The following is a 21,601-nucleotide window of genomic DNA, read 5'->3' on the forward strand; positions in this document are numbered from 1 at the left end:
TTCCTTCATCAAGGAGCTCATGAGGCCAAAGAGGTTTTTTTGGCCGAGCCCTCTTATGCCTATTTCAGTGGAAAAAAATAATTATACCTGCTAGAAAGCTCCATCCTCAGCGCAATTTTAACTGGCCAGAGAAACTACACAAACGTTTTGCCCAGAAAAGTTTCATCTAGAAAGCAATTTACGTTTCTGGTTCAGAATCCATCGCAGTCCATCACAGGGAATTAGAAAGACCTGCAGCTACTTGACCACCGCGCCTCCCCACCCCCACCTCAGTGACACCATCTTCAGAGCCACCAAGGGGGATGTGGTGAGGGGTGCCAGGTGGGGTCGGGTTGGGGGAAGGCCTGGCCCTAGAATCAGGATGCCTGTGTTCCAGCTTGGCTGGCTCATCTAGGGGAGCTTCCCTAACCCCAATGAGTCTTGGTTCTCTCATTAGTAAGATGGGGATTCACCGCATTTGCCATGAGGTCCAAGTGAGTTCATCTATCTCCTCTTGCCGCAGCTAATGTTTACAGTGCACTTATGATATTCCAGGTGTCTACTAAGAGCTTCACGTGTGCATTTCATTCTTACCCCATGAAGTAGGTGTTACCATTAAGAGCTCTGATTTAAGGACGGGAACCTGTGGCCCAGCTGAGGTGAATTAATCTAAGGTTACACAGCTGGTAAGTGATGCAGCAGCATTTGAACTCGGAGCTGCGTGGCTTCAGAGGTTAATCCCTACAAGCTGAAGCTTGTAACTGCTTCATGATTGGCTTCAGCCCTGCTTCTCTACGGCCATCCATCCATTGTAAACAAAACCCTGGAATGCCATATTCAAATGTTAAGCCGTTTTACTGTCAAGGGCCCCTGTTGGCAAATTGGTCGAGGAATTCCTGAGAGAGCATTCTGAGCATGCTCATCTGGGGCGATCCCCTCAGAGGACACCCAATTCCTAATAGGTGACGTGGGTGGTCAGGTGCATCATCCTAGCACGTTTATGCCATTGCTTTGCCCGAAGCTGTATAAAATTTTAATAACTAACTCCGGCTTTATTGTTTCCTGAGGATACATTAATAAGTGCATTATCATTTTTCCTCCTCAGAGTGTCATGACGTGTTCGAGGTCACGTAGTTAGTTGCAGACAAACTGAGTCATTCAGGTAAATGACTGTGCCTCAGTTTCTTCTTATATAAATGGGAAGGTTGGACCAGAAGAAATATGTTCTTGTATCTACTGCTATTAATAAAGTCTACACTCAAAGGGTTTGCTATACACTAGGAACTGTATTATGTGCTTTACATAAGCTTACTCAATACCTACCACAACCTGTGAGGCAGGTGTGGTTATTCCCATGTATAGATGAGAAAAGCTCAGAGAAGCTAAGTAACTTGCCCAAGGCTGCCCAGCTGGCAGGGACCGAATAGGAACCTGAGTCAATCTGACTCCAGAGCAAGTCACCAAGGTCTCTTACCACCAGCCTTCTCAGTGGTAGGCCATTTGATTATGGTCGTCGGGATGATGAAGGGACTTAGTCATTGTCTTGGGGCCCTGGCTTCTCCTTTTCTTACTCTAGGTAGAAATGCTAATGAAGAAAAGGATGGAGAAGGGGTCACAGGTACCTCCTTGGGCCATGGAGCACTGAGAAAACTCTTCTTAGCTCTGGATATGCAAGAGTTAAACACAAGAGAAGTGGGTACCAAAATTCCCAGAGTTGGCTCTATGTGGAAAGAGAGGGGGGGGGGGAAGGGGGGGTAGGATTGCTCACATGGGGGGTGGGGAGGGTGTTACTGTAAGACTGATGATTATACCTCAAGGCATGCAGGAGCCTTCCAAGGACCTGCCTGGGGACCTAGCAAGTATGAATTCATGATTGTGTCTTACAAAGAGGACTCCTCAAACTCTAAATCCTTCAGCTTCCACAACCCTGGGCCCTCCCCAGCCCTGCTCTTGAGGGTGGGGGTAGGGCTATGAAAAGAGGTACAGTTGAGAGTGGAGGAAGCTGGGAGAGTAGGGTCCACAGGGACCATACAATGGAAGCAGTGATGGTCCAAAAAAAAAAAAAGGGAAAAGTGACTAAGAAAAGAAGACGTCTGGTTCTTTGGCCCACAAGTTTTCATTGGCCTGCAAAAATGGGCCATTTCCTGCCCTATTCCTTCCAAAGCCAATCCCACAGATGGGCAATGGGAAATTTACTCTGTTTACTTTGAAGGGGTGGTGTTCTAATGCAGGAAGAGTCCCGAGAGCCTGCGACTCTGTGGTGGTCTCCAAAGTGCAGACACCCATGGGGAATGTGGGGAGGATGTAATAGAACTCTTACGTAGACTTGATCCTTTACCGGTATTTGTGCGAGGTTTTCTAATGAGTAGAATATAGGAATACAGGTGTAACTAGATAGCCATACAACAGATAGGCACATGGACCGATTTCCTTATTGATACAGGTCTGTGACCAAAAAGTTGGAAGATTATCATCCTCGGGAGAAGATATTCCCTCATTCTCTTGAAGTTCCCCTCAAAGCTCTGGATAAGACCATCAAAACAAAACAAAACAAACCAACAATGACAACAACACACTCATTCTGGTTACATTCATAAGATTGTGTTGGCTCTTGCCTTTACATTTCCCTCAACTTGGTAGTAAATTAATACAATTACTTTTCTCTTTTTCCAGCTACTAGCTTATATCTGGAGTTTGCCAAAGCTATATTCCTCAACATGTACCTCATGACCTCCCTTTTGCATTGAGGGGGAAGGTAGGGTGTAATGAGAGACATGGCAAAGCGTAGGCCTCATCTGGCTCGTGATTCAAATAACCTGTAAGAAGAAATGACAGGCAAATGGAGAAAAATTGAGCTGGCTGGATATTGAATATTAAGGAATCATAGTTAATTGCTTCTGATGTGATAGTAGTGTTACGGTTAAGAATCTTTACCCTCTAGAGATAAAGACTAAAAGGTCTACAAGTCAAACAGGGTTTTTGAGATTTGCTTCAAAACAATTTGAAGTTCTAGATGAAACGAGATACCCAGGACTTGTTATTTAAGGTGGGGGATAGGGTACATGGGGATCTATTAGACTTTTCTACGTTTGCATTGAGATTTTCATTATAAGAAGTTAAAAAGAAAATAAAGCCAATCAAACATGAAGCTATCAGCGAGTGAGTCCTGACGTGAAAGAAATCCTCACTTTTGCTGGTCATGTGCCTGACTTAGTCATGTGACCCAAAGAAAGGCAACCACAATTTGCCAAGCATCGGAGTGGGATCTCAAAACTCCTGGAGTTTGCATTTTAGACCAGAAAGTGAATGGCTTGGGCCTGGAGTTGCTTTACGGCTGGCAAAAGAGAACTTGCTGATTCTCAATGAGAAAAATAAAAAGATTGTTAAATCAGATCCCTGTGAAATTTGGACATCAAAGAATGATTACAAAGCAACATTTTGATGAGTGAAGTATATAAATGAACCAGGAACATGCGGCTTCAATTTCCTTCCAAATACACACGTTTCTAGATTTAAGAAAAAATGCTCTATTAAACATGTGCTAAACTGCAATGCTTCGAAAGACATTAAGAGACTCACTGAACCCGAATGGGCCCTGGCTTTGTTCCCGCAGATTGGACCCTGTTCCTCTCCGTTGGAAGAGGATTTCTCCACCTCACCCCATTTCCTCTATAAACCCTACCTCCTTCCTTCCGGGTCTAATCCAAACTTGACTTCAGATACTCAAAACATAGGACAAGAAAAATCCAGAGATCAGCAATTTTTTTTTTTCCTTTTCTGTTTTGATGAGAAAGAAGCAAATTCTTGGAGGCCCAACTTGGAAAGTGTTTACTGGCAAATCCATAAAGCTCACCCTGTTGGTTTAGACTTGGAAAGTGTCGGGAGTAGTTAACACAATGAAGTGCAGAGGAAATGGGGGCTGAGGTAATCCCCCCGTGCTCCCCTCCCTCCTCCCTGGTGCCAGAAAGGGCCCAACTGCAACCCTCTAGACTGGCCTGCGGAGCTCCACGTGGTACAGACTTTTGAAGAGGATGCTCTCCTAGGCTATATGGCTCAGGGCCCAACACCCAGCCCCCGTCTAGCTGAAGTCAGCAGGGAGCAGAGACATCACTAAGGCTAGTGCTGCGGCACAGCCTTGACCTAGAGAAAGGGAACTCGAGAAGCGGGACCAGGGCCAAATGAGTGCCACGCAAGACTAGGGCAAGCAATCTTCACTTGAGTGCCCGGAATGCCCAGCTAGGTGTGATTTAAGATGCTCTTTGGCCTGCCGGCCCCAAAGCAAATGTTTTTGCTGCAGGAAGATGATGCAGTTTGTCAGAAGCGTGTTTTGCAGTTTGGTGCGAGAACATTCTGCTAGGGAGGTGGTGGGTGGTTGGAGTCTTTGGACCTGAGACACTCGGTGGGTGTTCTGTGTCTCTGAATCCCGGGCCCTACCCTGCACTCTCTAGGGAGGACGCACATGAGGCTGCTGCAGGACGCCTGCTGCTCTTGGCAGTTTCTCCAGGAGACCTCATCTCTCCATAACCCTACACGGTTCAAGTTATGAAATCGGAGTCCCTCATCTTAATTTCCTGAGCACAGAACTCCAAGGGGGAATAAACCTTCCCTGCTTGGATCTGCTGTCTCTCCAGGGGTCAGAGCGGCGTTTCTCCCTCCAGATGCTGGCACGAGTGCTGTTCACGGATACGCCACTTACAGACCCGAAATATTTGGCCATAAGCTGAAGTGAGAGCCACTTCCTGAGAAGCCACACAGCTAGGACAGCAGCATGAGCTTCGGGGACCGGCCACCCTGCGGTGACCGTGCCTTGGCCTGTCTTCCGGATGCCTGTAGCTCTACAGCCATGGGCAGGTCCCTACTCTGCGAAGTGGGCCTCGGGGCCCACCCGGACTTGCACCATGGCCACGAACCCAGCACCCACCAGCACAGGACACGAAAGCGAGAAGTATTTGAGCGCGACAGATGCCTGGAATCGTAAAGGTGGAGGTAAGATGACAAAGCTTGTCAGTTTTCTGTAAATGGCTCTTTAGGGTTGGGGGTGTGCACACCCTGAAATGCACGCCACCACCCAGCAGGCTCTAAGGTTTTTTCCCAGGAATTCTTGCAAAACAAAATATGTAGAGAAACATTTCAGAAGCCACTAGAGATCCAAGGACAGAGCAGGGGCCATCTCGGTTACTCCAGCACGGTGCTGCCCTCTGCGACACCGGAAGTGAGGCTGCTTGCACCGTCACCAGCAGGATCAACACCTCCTCCCACTGAAACCAGACCAGGGTCATCTCGATCAGACTTTGAAATATGTGACAATCGGCCAAGATAGGGGCCAGACTCACGTCACTCGGGTTAATGGAAGAAGCTGGGTGTGCAGAAGTGAGCATCCCTCAAGCTGGGTGTGCAGAGACGAGCATCCCTCAAGCTGTCCCCAGGACTCACCAGGTAGAGGGGACCATCGGGAAAGCTGCTGAGGATACAGTGCAGACCCGGAGAGCCGAGCCCAGGTGAGGTCAAGGCCAGCTGGCCTCCGAGCTGGAGCTAAGAGTTCTCCTGTTGCAGTGCCCGTAAGGCTCACCTGGTGGGCTTACGAATGAAAACGGATGCCCCCTGCCAAATGTTTCCGTTTTAGCAGGTTTTAGGGCCCAAACCCCTACCTGCATTTAAAGAAACAAACCGAGCCCCCCGTTCTCACGTGAGGGGTCCTCAGAACCTGTGCTGCTCTGAAGACTTCACCTATACGTTGCCTCACGTGTAGGGCTGCAAAGGGGCCCAGAAAGACGGGCAGGCTGCGTCTGTGCTCATGCGACAAGACTGAGAGTCTATTTCCTACATTCGCTCTGGGGTCTGGGTAGTGCAGAGAGTTTGTGCAGGAGTGGGGGTGAGGGCTCCCGGGGGAAGAGACCATTGCCCTTTACCCTCTCCCAGGCCCTGAGAGCAATCCTCGATGCCTCGCCTCTAACCTAGGGCCTGGGCTTCCACACCGAACACTCTGGTTTTAGGCTGCTTCTGTGAATTCACCGTCTTCCAGGTCAAGGCAATAGGTGACAATGGACATGTTTAAAGGTGGAGCTGCCCAGGGTCATAAACTATTGACTCGGAAGGCCAAATCGGGCAGGCAGAAGCGATCTGCTGGATTGGACAAAGTGGTTTTGTTTTTAAATTGAATTTGAATGCTTTTAGACATTACGCATATATTACATAATAGGTATACATATTATATTATATTATATACATATATACGACAGACATTAAATTATATGTAAAGTCTAAAAGCATTCGAGTTACACACACACTGCAGTTGCTCAGAGGCCTCACCACTCCCTTTTGTCTTACACCTGAATGATTACACTTGAATGATTCACATGCTTAAATAACTCCTGCCTGGTTTGTTTTTGTTTGTTATTTTTTTGTTTTGTTTTTTTGGTTATGTGTCTTTTACTTTATTATGTTAAAAATAAATAAAAAATTACTTTATTTTTTAGTTAAAAAAAGAAAGAAAGAAAAGGCTATTCCATTCTACAGAATAAATTGACACTCAGGCAAAATTAAGCTGTGAGCAGAGCACGGGGGCCAGCGTAACCCTGGGAAATCCCGCGGGGATCTCAGGAATAAAAACAATACACTAAAATTTTAGTTTGAACATCTGATTCCTGGTGTGAGAATCAGCTCACTTACCTCCGATTTCCACATTCATGTAGCATGAGCGCCCATAGATAAGGCTTGTTTTGACGACAACCTGACCAATCGGCTGGGGTTTCAGAGCTATATTTTTAAAAAGTGACTCAGTCTGCGTTTGGGTTTGCGACCCCCAGGGCCACACGCTATACCTGACGCTGTTTACTGGATTAGTTCCAATCTTCCAGCTGGGCTCTGAGGGGACAGGATGCAGACAGAGCCTTTGCCTTAGAGACAAGGGAAAGTCCAGGAGCATCTCCACAGCAGGAAGTGTGGGGACACAGGTCAAGCTCACCCACTGCCAAGATGCCAAAGCTCAGAAGAGGGTGGCGGGAGGAAGCACCTGCCAGGGTTCCACCCAGCTCTGCCTTCGAGATCCCAGTGGCCTGTGGTGGGGAGAGAAGCGTCTCTCCATCTCAGGGCCATGTGGCCACCATGCCATGGCCCTGGTTCCATGAACAGTGAAGGGGCCCAGCAGTCTCATCGAGCACCCTTCTCAGCTGTTTCCCAAAGCTTTGGTGACACCCACAGCCACCTCGTGACCGCTCTGCAGTGCCATGTGCCCTGCCCTAAGTGCTTTCTCTTTCCATCCATGATTTTGCCTAACCCTTCCATACTTCAAAGTCCAGCTCAAAGCCCCCACTTCCCTAGAAGCATTTCCTGACCCATTTCATGGCAACGGCCAAACTCCACCTTCTCTCAACATATTCCCTACTCTACTTTTTGTGTTTTTTTAAAACATTTTATTTATTTATTCATGAGAGACAGAGAGAGAGAGACAGAGACACAGGCAGGGAGCCCCATGTGGGACTCGATCCCGGGACTCCAGGATCATGCCCTGGGCCGACAGCAGATGCTCAACTGCTGAGCCACTCAGGAGTCCCCTTACCCTACTTTTATGCCTTGGATCATTGTTACTATTTCTTACGTGTATAAATTTCGTCTTCTCAATTGGATTGCCAACTCCTTGAGGTCGGTGCCACACCGGATTTCTCACTGCCTAAAGCACTGCCACACTACCTGAAGGGTGTCGTTAATTCACTGATTAGTTCATTATCACAACCGTGGCATCAGGTGACAGCTACACGGAATTCTCTCATAAATCATTCCCTGTGACTGGAAGTTTCCAGAAAGTCCTGGCAAATTAGTTTGGGAATGCCATCCTGGCAATTTTCTGGCTTTAGGCTTCCTGGATTGCTTCACATTTTGGAAAGAATGGCCTCCTTGTGTCCACTGACTCAGCAGAAAAGTTGCCTTGATTCATGTTACTTGTAGAAAAGAAAACTGATGAGCCAGTGTGAGGAGCCCTCCTCTAATTAGACTATAACGCTGAAAGTCACTTAGTGGAGGGGCTCCTCGGTAGCACCTGCAGTGGGTTGAGCGGTGGTTCCCCCAAAAGATGTCCCGCTGGAACTTGTGAATGTGACCTTATTTAGAAAAAGGTGTGATCCAGTGAAAGATCTCAAGAGGAGATCATCCTGGATGATGCACGTGGGCCCTAAATCCAATGACAAGTGTCCTTTTAAGGAGCGGAAAAGACAGAGAATCAGAAAGGACACAAGCGACAGGTCCTATGATGACAAAAGCAGAGATTGGAGCCCTGCAGCCATGAGCCAAGAAATGCCTGGAGCCACCAGGGACTGGAAGAGGCGATACACCCTGACAGCCTTCATGGAGAGTGTGGCCCTTCCGACAACTTGACTTCAAGGCCCTGGCCTCCAGAACTGTGAGAGAGGAGATTTGTGCTGTTTGATCTTACCAAGCATATGGTCACTGCTACAGCAGCCCTAGGAAATGAGGACGGCAACCAACAAGTAGAGCGAGTGGGGGCAAGAGTGTAGAGGAGGGCTTTGGAGCTAGATTTCAGAGACACCATCACGGGAGATGAAGAGAAGAATTGCCACAATCCCCGGTAGCTCTGGCCATGAATATTTTTCTAGAAAAGCTTCCACCTGCCATATCAGCCTAGAGATGCTCACCATGCAAGCTGACGCCTGAGCCTTCTTATCTGAGGAAGGCTGGGACTACATTCCAAAAGAATGGGACAAGCTAATCCAGAAATGCAGGGTCCTCAAAAGGAATGGTCTTCCTCCAAGGGCCTAGGTCAATTGTTCTCTCCTCTAGGTATCAAGAATTTATTGGGCATCTACTGTGCTCCACAAATTGACTAGTCAGGCTAATTATAAAAGGGGCCCTGGTTGTCACCACTCATTCGAGGGGCGGGGGTTACCTCTATCTGGATATGACCCTCTGAGCTTCTCAAGTCCGGGCTCCACAGATTCTCATTAGAATCCTTCTCATTTGCCCACCGACTATAATTTACACATAAGCCAGCCCTTGTGATTTTTTTTTCCCCATCCAAAAGGTTAGTGAGGAGGAATACACTTTCGTAAATGCTCCCCACACTGAGGCGCACACACATCAGCACTTATCTGTTGGTAAAAGCTGTTCCCATTCCCCTTCTATACTCTTTTCAAGCTACGAACAAAAGGAACGAGACAGTGTCGCTTTAGAGTTTGAGTGTGTGAGTCATTTCCTCTTCCAAGATGGACAGAGGTCATGTAGGAAAATGTTTTTTTTTTTTTTAGATTTTTTTTTAGTGAAGTCTTGAGGGGTGACATGTCATGACCGCAATTTACTCCCAACCACCTGAATGAAATACAGAAGGCGAAGGTGGCGAAACGGTCATTGTGAGACCCAGGTGATGGGATGTGGGTGCTCCCTGCACGGTTCTTTTCTGCTCGCCCATACGTTTAAAAAGGGTCAGCACCCAAACTGCAGCAGATGTATATTTATCACACGGAGGGCGATCTCTCTGCTCTGCGGATGCTCCATGTGTTTTCAGGTACGTAGACCAGTTGTCTCAATAAAGGGAGTTGTCTCCTCCCAGCTAGAAATGCCTGACAGGGGCTGCAGTTCTGTGTCTGCAGTTCTGTGCCTGCAGTTCCTAATTGCTCTTTGGTTCTATTTAGGGAAGGAAGAGAAGACACATCTATTGAGAAAAAGTAGAGTACAGGAAAAAAAAAAGGCAGTGTTGGCACAGAAGCAAGAAGCAGAATGCCTCGCTGGGAAAGCAAGCAGCGCATCAGTAAGATGGTGTTTTTTTGTTTTTTTTGTTTTTTTTTTTTTGTCAAGTCACAGATCCTAGCATGCCGCTTGGGGCTGCTGCAGGGTGCTTTGTCCCAGTGCATCTAGCTCACGTGGAACTGATTCCTCTACACAGACATCCCAGCCAGGGCACTGACTCTGGTTCCACCCCCGACATGCCCAACACACAAACACAGGCAGGCAGCGTTATAGCGGGACTCACAGTTCTGAGTAGAGGAAGTGCAGGTTGCCCACGTTATCAATGTAGTTGGCAGGGCTGAGCCAAGGCAGGACCAGCAGCAGAAGCGCCTTCATTTTCCGCCCAGGGTGCTGCTGCTTTCTTCCTGGCCACCTTCTCTCTGTCAGCTGCAGGGGCCCAGCCCAGCTCAGTTCCCTGAAACGACCCTGGCCATATCCCCACAATCGGTAGCTCGTGAGGCATCGGACTTGGAGCCCTTAGATGGAGCCACGCTGATGCATCACAGGCCTGTCAGAGGATCGTGCCCTCTGCTTCTCAGATGGGGCGACAGAGACCGGAGGGACCCACCATGGTTGGCAAGAGGGCTCAGGCTGAGAGCAAGCAGGCTGATGCCCGGGAGAGGGACCTGCCCCTCCTGCAGGATGCCGACTGGTTCTCGGGAAGCAGCTGGTATGTTGACATCACTGGCTGGGAGCAGATGGGCTGGAAGCTGAGCTGCGTCGGAAGAGGGCACGAGCCTGGCCCATTCAGACCCCGCGGGGTGGGTAAGCAAATCAGCCAAAGCTGTCCCCCCAGTTCGCCAGAGGAAGACAACTGTAAGGAATGAGCATCCTTGGACACAGCCTGGAGACGTGAGCTCCAAGGGACCTTCAGGTGGTGCGACAGGGGAGGGTTAAACACAAACCAATGCCGCGTCTCAATGTATATTTAGAATGTGCCTTTAGGATGTTTTACCTGTCCCTGCCCTGACTGCCCTGGCAGATGGAAGAGCAGTGACAGCTTCTCTACTGGTTGGGACACTCGGCCCTTTACACGATGAGGCTGTGTCACTGTCTTGGAGAATAGCAGAGAGCATTGATAGACAGACATGGAGTCCTGTCCGAACGATGCACAGGTTCCTGTTCTGCAAGGAGAGAGGTTTCTCCGTTCCTCTTCCTCCCCTGAGTGGCTGACCTAAGCTCTGGCACCAGTCGTAAGACAGTGGGCATTTCACTTAAGCCCTGAGCCTCAGCCATCTCATCTCTGAAATGGAGCTCTCTTCATGCCCTACCCTCTGGGTCCTGCCAGGGGCTGGGCCACACCATCGCTTCCAGCTCTAAGATCCGTGACCCTAGCCCATGCTGTCAACTTCACATTAGGACCTCTTTGCAGGCCAAAGCCCTGTGACGTCCCAGAAGCCCCCGGGACTCCTCTCCTTCTATCCCATCTTCAGGAGATTTGGGCCTTCCTTGCAGCTCGAGACTTAGATCTTCACAGAGATGGCTCAGAGTGATAGTTCCAACTAATGGCACCCAAGCGATCCCAGCAAACCAGACTGGCCAGAGCAAAGCCCACGAGGAAGCCCACAGGGTGAGCTGTAGTGAAACAGGAATTTGGCCTCAGAGAAGTGCATGTACCTGAGGCTGGGCTGAGAGAGTCTAAGCCCAGTGGAACCTGAGAATGCACAGGTGTAACTGCTACAATTTTGATCGGCGATAAGCACTCCTGATGTAAAGCACAGCCTGTAGTCACTTATAGTTTGGTTGGGACTCTCCTTTGAATTCCACTCTCCGTAAGCCTGGTATGCAAGGGTGAGTCAGGGCCCGTGAAAAGGAAGTAAAATGAATTAGCAGCCAAAAGGAAGTTAAAGGTTGGGTATTCAGCTGCTGGAGTCAAACAGACGACTTTGAACCCTAGCTCGGCCTCATCTGAGCTGGGTGACGCAGGGCATATTGTTTGACCTCTCTGAACCACTGGTTCTTTCCATGTGAAAGAAGGACAGTGACAATAGGTCTTAATTATGGCCTTGTCAGGAAAGTGGAAAGGGCTAATGCCTGGAAAGAGCAAAGGGCTCGATGGGTGTCGGCTATTGTTACAGAAATTGTAACAGGGAATTAATAATTACAGTTAATAACAACCCCTGACAGTGACTGACAGTTACTCCGCAGTGACAGCCAATGACAGTGAGAACGTCCAGCGGGCGGCTCAGCCCCTATCTCCAAGAGGCTTTGCTGTTCTCTTCATTCCTAGCCTTCTGCGCTGTTAGGGACGTGACAGGTTACAGCTGCTTCCTGGTTGTGGAGTTTCACAGGGTCCTGGGACGTGACCCTCCCGAGTGTCCAGGATCTGCCATATGGATCAGAGCTCATGAAAATCATGGTGTAGATCCCCGGGTGGTTCAGCGGTTTAGCGCCGCCTTCGGCCCAGGGCATGATCCTGGAGTCCCGGGATCAAGTCCCACATCAGGCTCCCTGCATGAAGCCTGCTTCTCCCTCTGCCTGTGTCTCTGCCTCTCTCTCTCTCTCTGTGTCTCTCTCTCTCTGTGTTTCTCATGAAGAAATAAATAAAATCTTAAAAAAAAAAAAGAGAAAAGCATGGTGTAGAATAAAGGCTGAGGGTTTCCTAATGCGCTAGATTGTATTCCGATAGTCTTGGACATGTTCAGCTTGCTTCTCCGAGCCTCAGTGACCAAAGAAGGATGTCTGTCCTCGCATACCATTCATTAACGGATATGAACGCGAAATAAAAACCAAAGAATGGTTTTGTTGTTGTTGCTTATGTCGCTACCTGCAAAAACTGCTGGTTGCCTAATATCTGATCTTCCCTTCTTCCTTTCAGTAGAAGCTTGGTTTACTTGGTGGCGGCAACGCACCTTAGCCTCTCTCACAGATGGGTGGCCATATAGTATGAGACTGGTGGGTGAGGCCCAAGCAGAAATTACGGGGTGAGGCATCCCAGAAGGGTTTTTAAAGAGAAGTCCTCCGTTTTCACATTGTCGACTTGCCCTTCCTGCGGTCCTTTCTGCCTGCTTATTTCTACCTGGAATTTGGATGTGATGCTGGAGTTTGAGAGGCCATTTTGGGGCCAGAGGATGAGAGCTAATCTGCAAAGCAGAAAGAGCCTGTATTCCTGATGGCATCACGATGACAGCATCGTGGACTTCCTACCCCCATACTTTCTGTTGTATAAGAAAAATAAAACTTTTACAAAGTTCAAGCAAGATAACTTGAATTTTCTAACATCTGCCAACAGGTGTAATCCTAATACAATCCCTTGAGGATGGGATCCCACCTCCAAATGCTCATATTCTGTAGCTACCTTGCCAGGTAATTGCCCTAACCTTAAACCTTGCACCCTTTGCCTGACCTAAGTTCTATCTATCCTTAAATGTCATCTCAGATATCAGCCATAACCTCCTGGTTTCTTGTCTCTTTTCACTAACCAGGGAACTCCTTGAAGGCAGGCTCTCTACTGGTTTTGCTCTAAACTGCATCTTTGCCGTAGTGCCTAGAACACAGTAGATGCTCAAGAAATATTTGTGGAAAGAACAGGAATTCAACTTGGTTAAGGAGTCAAGTTTTGGGGCCAACCTTACTTCATCAGAGGCAAATCAGCAACACAAAACAAAAAGGGACTTCAGGACTTCAAGTGGGCCAAGAGCCACAGCAGGGTCATACGGCAGGATAATAAATGTCCAGGAAGAAAGGAAAAAGGTAAGGAAGATTTTGGGCATGAGTGCCCAGGAGAATGTTGTTTCTTTAGCAAACGGCTCAGAGTGTGATAGAGACTCTGGTTCTCGAGAAGGCAAGGCAGGACGACCGCCTCCTTTCATCTGTGCCCAGGAGAGCGCAAGGAGCAGTTCTCGACCAGGGGGAGCCAAGAAAAATTTGGGTTCAGGGTTGGAACGTCACTGGAAGAAGGTATGCAAAACACAGAGTGAAGATGTTGGGCCTGGCTGACGTGACCTGTAACCTACCCATCTTTCCACAGGACAATACTCCCGAGACCTGTCCCCTGGCCACTGCATCCTTCCTGCACTACAGACAGTAACTGTCAGGGCTGTGTTGAACTCACTGCTGAAAGGGGCCACCTGCTAGACAGTAAAGGTCAAGAGAGGGTCCGGGGCAGTGTCTGGAGAAGAAACTCCCGGGACTCTGGGTGCAAAGTTAATTAAAAAAACAAAACAAAACAAAAATAAAACCAAATCCAAGGAAACCCTCAGTCAGGTGTATCTTGGGCCAGTTATACACATTTTCATGCAAGGCTGTTTACAAAACACCGAACAACCATCTCTTTATTCCTGCTAGTAAATGCTTAAGGGTCAGCTTTATTATCCCCCCCCCCCACCAGTTATGATCTTCCATAAGACAGAAACTGAAGGGCAAAGGGACGCATCCCATGAAACAATTCAATGGGCATGCGTTTTCAACTTCTCCGCTCTTCAAAGTTCATTGCCTTGGAGGCAGAAATCCTGGTGTGTATAGATTTTTCTTTCCTTCTGGCCTGGCCTATCATAGATCCTTGATAAATACACACTCGGATGATGATACCACACAAGGAAGATGTGGGCTTGGGCCTAAGACAACGCCCACTGAGGATCAAGGAAGTAAAGGCTTTCTGGGTCAAGAGGGATCTGGGTCAAGAGGGATGCATCGGCCTGGCCCCTACAGCACCTCTGGGAGGTCTCCTGGCAACGGCCTACGGTTAGGAAACCTGTCCATCCCTCAACTCAACAAGCCTATTACCCTCGTGGGGATTCTCTGCAGGAGACCCACACCTAAGAGGACAGAGGTCAGTGGAATCAGCCAGAAGATTCCAAACATGAGCTCACATGCTCAGGCTTACTCTTGCGGGAGAGCCCTCTCATCTAAAGTCAGGAACAGTTGTCCAAGGAGCTGCTGGTTCAGCCAGTCGTGCACAAGCACAATCAGTCCTACATGTTTTGCTTCAGGATTTACATTCAACGCCGGGTCTGAAGTGGTCAGATAACAACGTTTACAGCGATGTTTACAAATGACATGAATCCTGGAGCAACCCGGCAGCGTTTGTTTAAAGACGTGATGCCGCCTGCCTGCATCCTTGGCTCAAGTCAACTGTTAGGATTAGCGTGGGCCTACAGACGGGTCATAAACAGAGACCTTGGCTGAGCGGGAAGATATTTCTCCGCCACGTCTTCTTTTCTAGAAGGACAGTGGCAACATTCTACATGTGACCCATCTCTGCAGAGCTTTGTATTCAAGGAACCCCACTGAAATAAGTTCCCATTCTCCAGGTGGAGAAGCCTAAGTCTGGAGCTCCCCCTGAAGCCCGGGGCTGTTAGAAAGCGAGTGTGTAGGTCCACATCCGGTCACATGCCAATCTTCAAGCAGAACTGTAGTTAAGTCTCCTTACGAGATCGACCCTGAGCCTGCCTAGTTTCTATCCATTCCAATGCCACAAGCCAAAAAGTATCTTAAAAAACTCATTACATTTTAAATACTGAAAATGAGATGCAAAATTTACAAACAAAGCTATCTTCTAGGACAGAGGCGTGACGACACTCTGGTACCTGCGGCCACCAAACTGGGGGTCTCCTATAGAAACGTAAGGAAAACACCTGCCTCCTGGCCACCTCTTGGCATCTTCCAGTTAAAGGGACTCCAGAGTAGTAACAACTTAATCTCAATATCCCTTCCTTTTTTTTTTTTTTTTAAAGATTTTATTTATTTTTCCATGAGAGACACAGAGAGAGAGGCAGAGACACAGGCAGAGGGAGAAGCAGGCTCTCCCTGCAGGAACTCGATGTCAGGACCCCAGGATCACGCCCTGAGCCAAAGGCAGATGCTCAACCACTGAGCCCCCCAGGCGCCCCTCACTACCCCTTCTGAGGAGAGGAAAAGATGGTCCCTTGGCCCAGTTGCTGGCCCGACACCTAACAGGGCTCCAGAGTCAGGTCCCAGATTAGCTCCAAGTGTCTAGTCCTTGCCAATCAAGTGCCCACAGGGCGGGAGGGGAGGGAGTGTATATTAAGCATTTGATGACTAATATACACGATGTATTTTTGGAAACGCTGGTTTCAACCTACTTAGGAAGCTGATGTGTGGGGCAGATCAAGAGCGGGTGTTGAGGCCCCACATCCCTTACGTGGGAGTTTCCCCGTGCACAGGGAGCTGTGGATGGGTGCCTGTGAAAACTCCTGAGGCCTCAGTGTGAAGAGATGATCTCAATTAGTTTCAAGTTCTTTCCTCACTGTTGTTTTTCAATGATGCATATCATTATCAGCTGAGGATTCATCCAGACTTTTCCCTGCACTTCCTGGAGGTGTGTAGGCCACGGTGCCTGTGTGGGGGTAGGGGTGGGCATTGGGGGGTGAATAACATGCCCACTCCGGGCAGCTGAGGGGGCGCCATCTGTCTCTTGGAGACCCCGTAAGACCCAATTGCTTCTTCCTGGCCCTTCCCTTGCCCCACTTCTGGTGTGGACCCATCTCTGCGCCATATGCCATCTTATCTCCAGGTTTAGGGTTAATCTTGGCCCCACATCAGTTCTTGAGGAGGAGCTGCTATGTTCACGTTGCCTCCACAGACCACCTCCATTTCTCTCCTCTCTCCCCTCTCTTCTCCTCCCCGGCAGGGCTTCTGTGGTGGGCAGAACAACGCCTGCCCCCACAGACAGCCACCTCCAAATCCCCGGAGCCTGTGAATATGTCACCTCACGTGGCCAAAGGGACTTTGCAGATGTGACTAAATTAGGATCTTCAGATGAGGAAATGGTTGTAGGTTATCCAACTGGGTTCAGTGTAAAAATCAACTGGGTCTTTGGAAGAGGGGGGCAGGGAGGCCAGAGCCACAGAGGGAGATGTGATGATGGAAGCAGAGATGAGAGAGAGACAGACAGAGACAAGCATCGAGAGAGAGACAGAGACAGAGACAGAGACAGAGACAGACAGGCAGAGAGAGTGGAAGATGATACTGGCTTTGAAGATGGGAAGTGGGGCCATGAGCCAGGGAAGGCAGGCAGCCTCCAGAAGCTGGGCAAGGCAAGGCAAGGAATTCTCTTCTAGAACAAGAGGGAATCAGCCCTCCCTACCTCCTGATGTCAGTCCAGTGCCCCCCCTCCTCGGTGGGCTTGTAGCCCTCAGAATTGTAAGATAACACGTATGCATGGCTTCAAGCTCTTGAGTTGGCGATCATTTGCCACAGCAGCAACGGGAAACTCATGCAGCTCCCAAACACAAAGGTAGAGGGTACAAATGTCGGGAGTGGGGGGAATGTGAGGTGTGAAGGGAGACCTACCAGGGCCTTTCTCCACCACCACTCCTCACCTCCCTTAGCCAGCGTGGCCCCAACCTTGGCCCTGGCTCTGCACCAGCAGATGTCAGTATCTGCCTCACTGTGACCTGCCCCAGGCCCACTTCCCTGCAGACAGTGCCTCTCCCCTGTGGGTCAAACGTCCAGCAAAGGCCACCAATAGACTCCCTTAGCCCTTTTTCCTCTGGCCACACTTCCTTCTGGGCAATGAGAAGAGGGGCACCCTCATTTAGGTGCCAACAACGGAGGGTCAGAGGCAACCCACAAACCTGGGTCAGTTGCCTTTTACTCAACATCCTTAGGGGAGAAAAGCGAGTTCACTGGCATGAGTAGCTTGGAAAACAAGTGCTAAGCGTTACACCCGGGCCACTGCCCTGGACGCAAACTTCTACACTAGAGAATCTGTGTGTCCTACCAAACAAAGACTCAGATTCACGGCCTAAGGTATGTGACCTTTAGAAAAAAACACCTGCACCTACCTCTCGCCCTTGTCACGAGAGGAACTAAGGTAAATACTGGCTTCCACATTTCCTCTTACAAATAATTGTGGTATCATTGTTCACCCTCTCTTAAGCACCTTACATGTTCTAAGAGAGGGCCTCACATGAAACGAGGTCCAGGGCTGCCCCGAGGTCATCCACACAGGAAAGCCCAGGAACATGACAGCGTACGTGGACAACATAAGAGGCAGACGAGTAGAGGGGATGATGCTCTCCACCTGCAGAGGTGGTCACACCATCACTCTGCTGCCAGTGTGTCCCTTCGCCAAACGCTTAGCAGAAAAACCACTGGCAGACAGCAGTTTTCTACATTTCTCCACTTAAAACTTAGTTGACTCCCATTCAAAACCTCACATCTCCTCACAGAAGAGTTGGACTTTGTCAATTCCCATACAGAGGAAGTTTTAATAACCGTGGGTCAAATTGGGAAACTTTTTTTTTTCTAACATGAAAAGATACGCAATGGCCACTAGGAAACCTTTTGGGGGCCAGGAGCGTCAGAAAAAGTGGCTGGTCAGATCTTTCCAGGATCTCTGACATTTCAGAGTGCCTGCGTATGAAATAAGCCAGTCACGAAAGGACAAATATGCTATGATTTCCCTTCTATTAGGTTCCTAGAGCAGCCCAATTCATAGAGGCAGAAAGCAGCATGGTGGTTACCAGGGCCCAGCCAGGAGGTAATGGGAGTACTGGTATGGTTTCAATTCTGGAAGGTGAAAAAAGTTCTGGAAAAGGATGGCGGCGACCACGGCACTGTACTTAATGTGGCTCTTAAAAATGGTTAAGATGTCAGATTTTATGTTATGTATACTTTACCACAATAAAATAACCCCCCTCCCCTACACCTCTACAGGCCACAACTCTATCATGTGCTGGTTTCTCAGACTGGACCGTAGTTACAATCACCTCGAAGGGTTCCTTGGGGTGAATGCTTTCATCGGCTGCAAGGAAGAAGGCAGAGAAAAGGCATCTCGTGGAGCACCCGGCCCCGAGGACAGCACTGCCCTGAGACGACAGGGATGCTCAGGTCAGGGCTGGCCCACGAGGAGGCCCTACCTTGTTTGAAAGTGCTGCTCCAGGTCACAGCGCTGCACCACCTCGGCACAGTACTCCGAGAACGGGCAGGTCACCATCAGCTTGTTGAGGAGCTTGTTGACCAGGATGCTGGACTTCTTGCAATGCTGCAGCACCACAAGCTTGCGGTCCACGGGGCAGAAGTCCTTCTCCACCAGGAAGTTGGTGAGGCACAGGGTGCAGTAGGTATGTCCACACGGAGTGTCCAGAGGGTCCAGCAGAGCTTGTAGGCAGATGTGGCATATGAGGTCATCGTCCACATCTTCTGTGTAGGCGTAGAAGTGGTTTTCCTCAGGGGAGTGGGCTTGGCCACACACCACACACAGGGGTGCGGGGCTGGGATCAGGGTGACAGGTGGGGTCTGGCTGGCTCATGGTCGACTGGGGAGACGGTCTGGCAGAAACCTGTCCCAGGAAAACAAGATGTCCTCAGGAGAAAAATCGAGATCCTCCAGGAGCCATCCAAAGACCTAAAAGAAGGACAAGAGAGATCATCTTTGTTTTCAGGGGGGCCTGAAGACTCCACTCACAATGAGCTTGAAGACTCTGTCACCAGTGGGCAGGGCCCCGCGCTGTGGTTCAGCAGGCCACTCTGGTGCCCAACATGACCTTGGACAAGGGACCTTGCCTCCTTACGCTTCAGTTTATCATCTGTCCTCGTGGTAATCATGTTTACCTCTAGCAGCCTCATGGTAGGGTGGCGGAAACCATTGGGCACTATCTGGGAAACGCCAAGAGGAACTCAAAGGAAATATGCCCTAAGAAATATAAATTGTTAGTATAATTCAGTTAGACCAGTGATTTATAAAATGCTCTGTCGGGGGGCACCAGGTGGCTTGGTTGGTGAAGCCTCTGCCTTCAGCTCAGGTCATGATCCTGGGATCCTGGGGAGCCCCCTGCCCAGCTCCCTGCTCAGCTGGTCTTCTGCTGCTCTCCCTGCTTGTGCTCTCTCTCTCCCTCTCTCTCTCTGTCTGTCAAATAAATAAAGTCTTTACAAAATAATAAAATGCTCTGTCATATAAGGACAAGAAGAACAGTTAACACTCCAATGGCTTTCTCTTATTTTTCTTCCCAACTTTCTCTACAACTCCAAAAATATAGGGCAGCAGAGCCTTCATCTCGACCATCTGGGAAGAAATGAGAGCGGCTGAGTCTGTTGTACTTTCCCTGCGCTGAGAGCACATTTTCTTCCCTCTGCACTTGATCCACCCAGCTGGTCACTTAGTGGTTATGGGGCTCTGGGGCTGTACTGCCTGGGTTTGAATCCCGCCACTGCGATGGGCCAGTGATTTAATTGGTATCTGGAAAAGGAGGGTAACAATAGCCTGCCTCCTAGGGTTGCCATGAGGATGAAATGAGATATGAGACGGAAAGTTCTTCCAGTTGTACCTGGAACACAGGAAGTGCTCGGCCAAGGTGAGTCACTATTTTTACATGTATTTGTTGAGTTCATTCTGTCTCCCGTCTTATGCAACTGACCTGGAAACTGAAAGCTATAGTTCCTATAAGGCTCTATTTCATTATATATCTATTTCAACCCAGTAGAGTACTATCACGCCATGTATTTTTCCCCTGGAATGAGAGTCCAAATAGTGGAGATTCTCACATTCCTCGTTAATACCTAGAAGCTTCTGGGAATCATTCAATACCTATTATTTGAGCACCAACCCTGAGCTAGGTAGTGAGCGAGGCGTGGAGGAGACCTTGAGGAGAGCTCTAGAGGACATGCCCTTGTTCTCCCGGAGGCCCTGTCCTGGGAGGCAGGCGTGAGCACCAGCAACTGGAAGCCCACGTGACCAGAGCAAACAGAAGTGTGCACTAGGCTACTCTGGGTCAACGCTCATGAGGATGAAGAATCCCACACCCTCTGTCACCCACCACCCCCTCGAGGTTCTTTTATTTTGGAAAACAAGCAGACTTGAGGCCTTCCACGAGAACATACAGACGCATGAAGAAGCCAACAGGAAGCCCGCTGCATTTGGAAAGGGCACAGCATTCCTAAACCGTGGTGCATCTTTTTTCTTTACCAAATTAAGTCTGAAGTTGTTTGTGGGAGCATTGCCTTATCTCAAAAAAAAAAAAAAATACATCGACTTCAAGCTCTTGTTGGGTCAGCTTCGTGTTTACATTTCTGCGCTGCGCTAATATGCCTGAAAGAACACTCTGGTCAGGAGGTTGAAGTAGAATGCCCCGAATGTGAAAACATTTAGAAATCACAGCATTTTATTTAGCATCAAAAGAAACCACAGAAGGCAAAGGTAGAGAGCACAGAGGGAGGGGGTCAAGTTGTTTCTGGTCAAATTTCATGGAAACACACACAGCTGCTATTTGTCCTCAAGGCTGATAGAAGGTACTGGAACCACACAGGAAATGCGTTAAGTGGCATGAAAAACAGTCAAAAAGTAAACACGAAAATGGAAATGGGCCACCCAAAAGATTATCATCCATGATAGGGGAAAAAAGTTCACGTATTTTGAACTTTGACAAGAGTTTTGTCAAACAGCCCCACGTGCTTGGGTCCTGTCCATTCTTTCTCGTTGTGCTGTCCTGGAAAGCTACAGGGAATGCAGTTGTGGCTCTGGTTGTGCTGCTGAAAAAGCCAACTTCACATCTCTGGTCCATGCCCTTACGCGTGCAGTGGTGGGGCGGGGCCAGATTTTTGGCGTTTCAGACTGTGCGCTGGAAAGTGACAGGTGCCTCAGAGTCTTCCAGGGGAGGGAAGATGGGAAGGCAGTTTGGGTGGAGCTACTTGCCTACTTCTCCTCCCCACCCGGTCCCAGCTCCATTTTTATGTCTCCGACACCAGTTTCCTTACAATATTCTGTTGGAAGAACCCTAGCTTCAGAAAAAGTAAGGAAAACAGCAAGCCACCAGAGTGATCCCACAAAATTCCTTTCAGAAACAGAGTTCTAGGACTCTGTGCTAATACAGCAGTTTTGCTTTGTTGTGAGTGGTTGGCTTTTGGGAAAAAATTTTTTTTCTTTACTTTCTAATAGTTTTTGAGCGTGTACCTTGGACAGGGCACTGTCCTTGGACAGGGGGCCT

The 21,601-nt window shown here is 48.9% G+C and overlaps 1 protein-coding gene and 1 long non-coding RNA gene across 6 annotated transcripts in view; one reads left to right on the plus strand and one right to left on the minus strand.

Annotated features, from left to right (window-relative positions):
* Nucleotides 1-21,601, minus strand: part of LNX1 (ligand of numb-protein X 1) — a 174,143-nt gene that overhangs the window by 83,815 nt on the left and 68,727 nt on the right. For 4 of the 5 annotated variants that reach the window (XM_072775044.1, XM_072775045.1, XM_072775043.1 and 1 more), the window contains one exon: nt 18,540-19,026. In XM_072775044.1, the coding sequence (XP_072631145.1) occupies nt 18,540-18,931 (392 nt within the window). In that variant the 5' untranslated portion in view covers nt 18,932-19,026. Of the gene's footprint in view, nt 1-9,958; nt 10,191-18,539; nt 19,027-21,601 lie in introns of those variants that run through there. The other variant, XM_072775047.1, reaches the window with a different exon arrangement.
* LOC140604086 (uncharacterized) lies at nt 12,944-19,558 on the plus strand. Its single transcript, XR_012007129.1, has 3 exons — nt 12,944-13,020; nt 13,140-13,407; nt 18,337-19,558. It is a non-coding gene; the product is annotated as an uncharacterized lncRNA (long non-coding RNA).

This window comes from Canis lupus, chromosome 14 (genome assembly GCF_048164855.1).
Source record: "Canis lupus baileyi chromosome 14, mCanLup2.hap1, whole genome shotgun sequence".
NCBI lineage: Eukaryota > Metazoa > Chordata > Mammalia > Carnivora > Canidae > Canis > Canis lupus.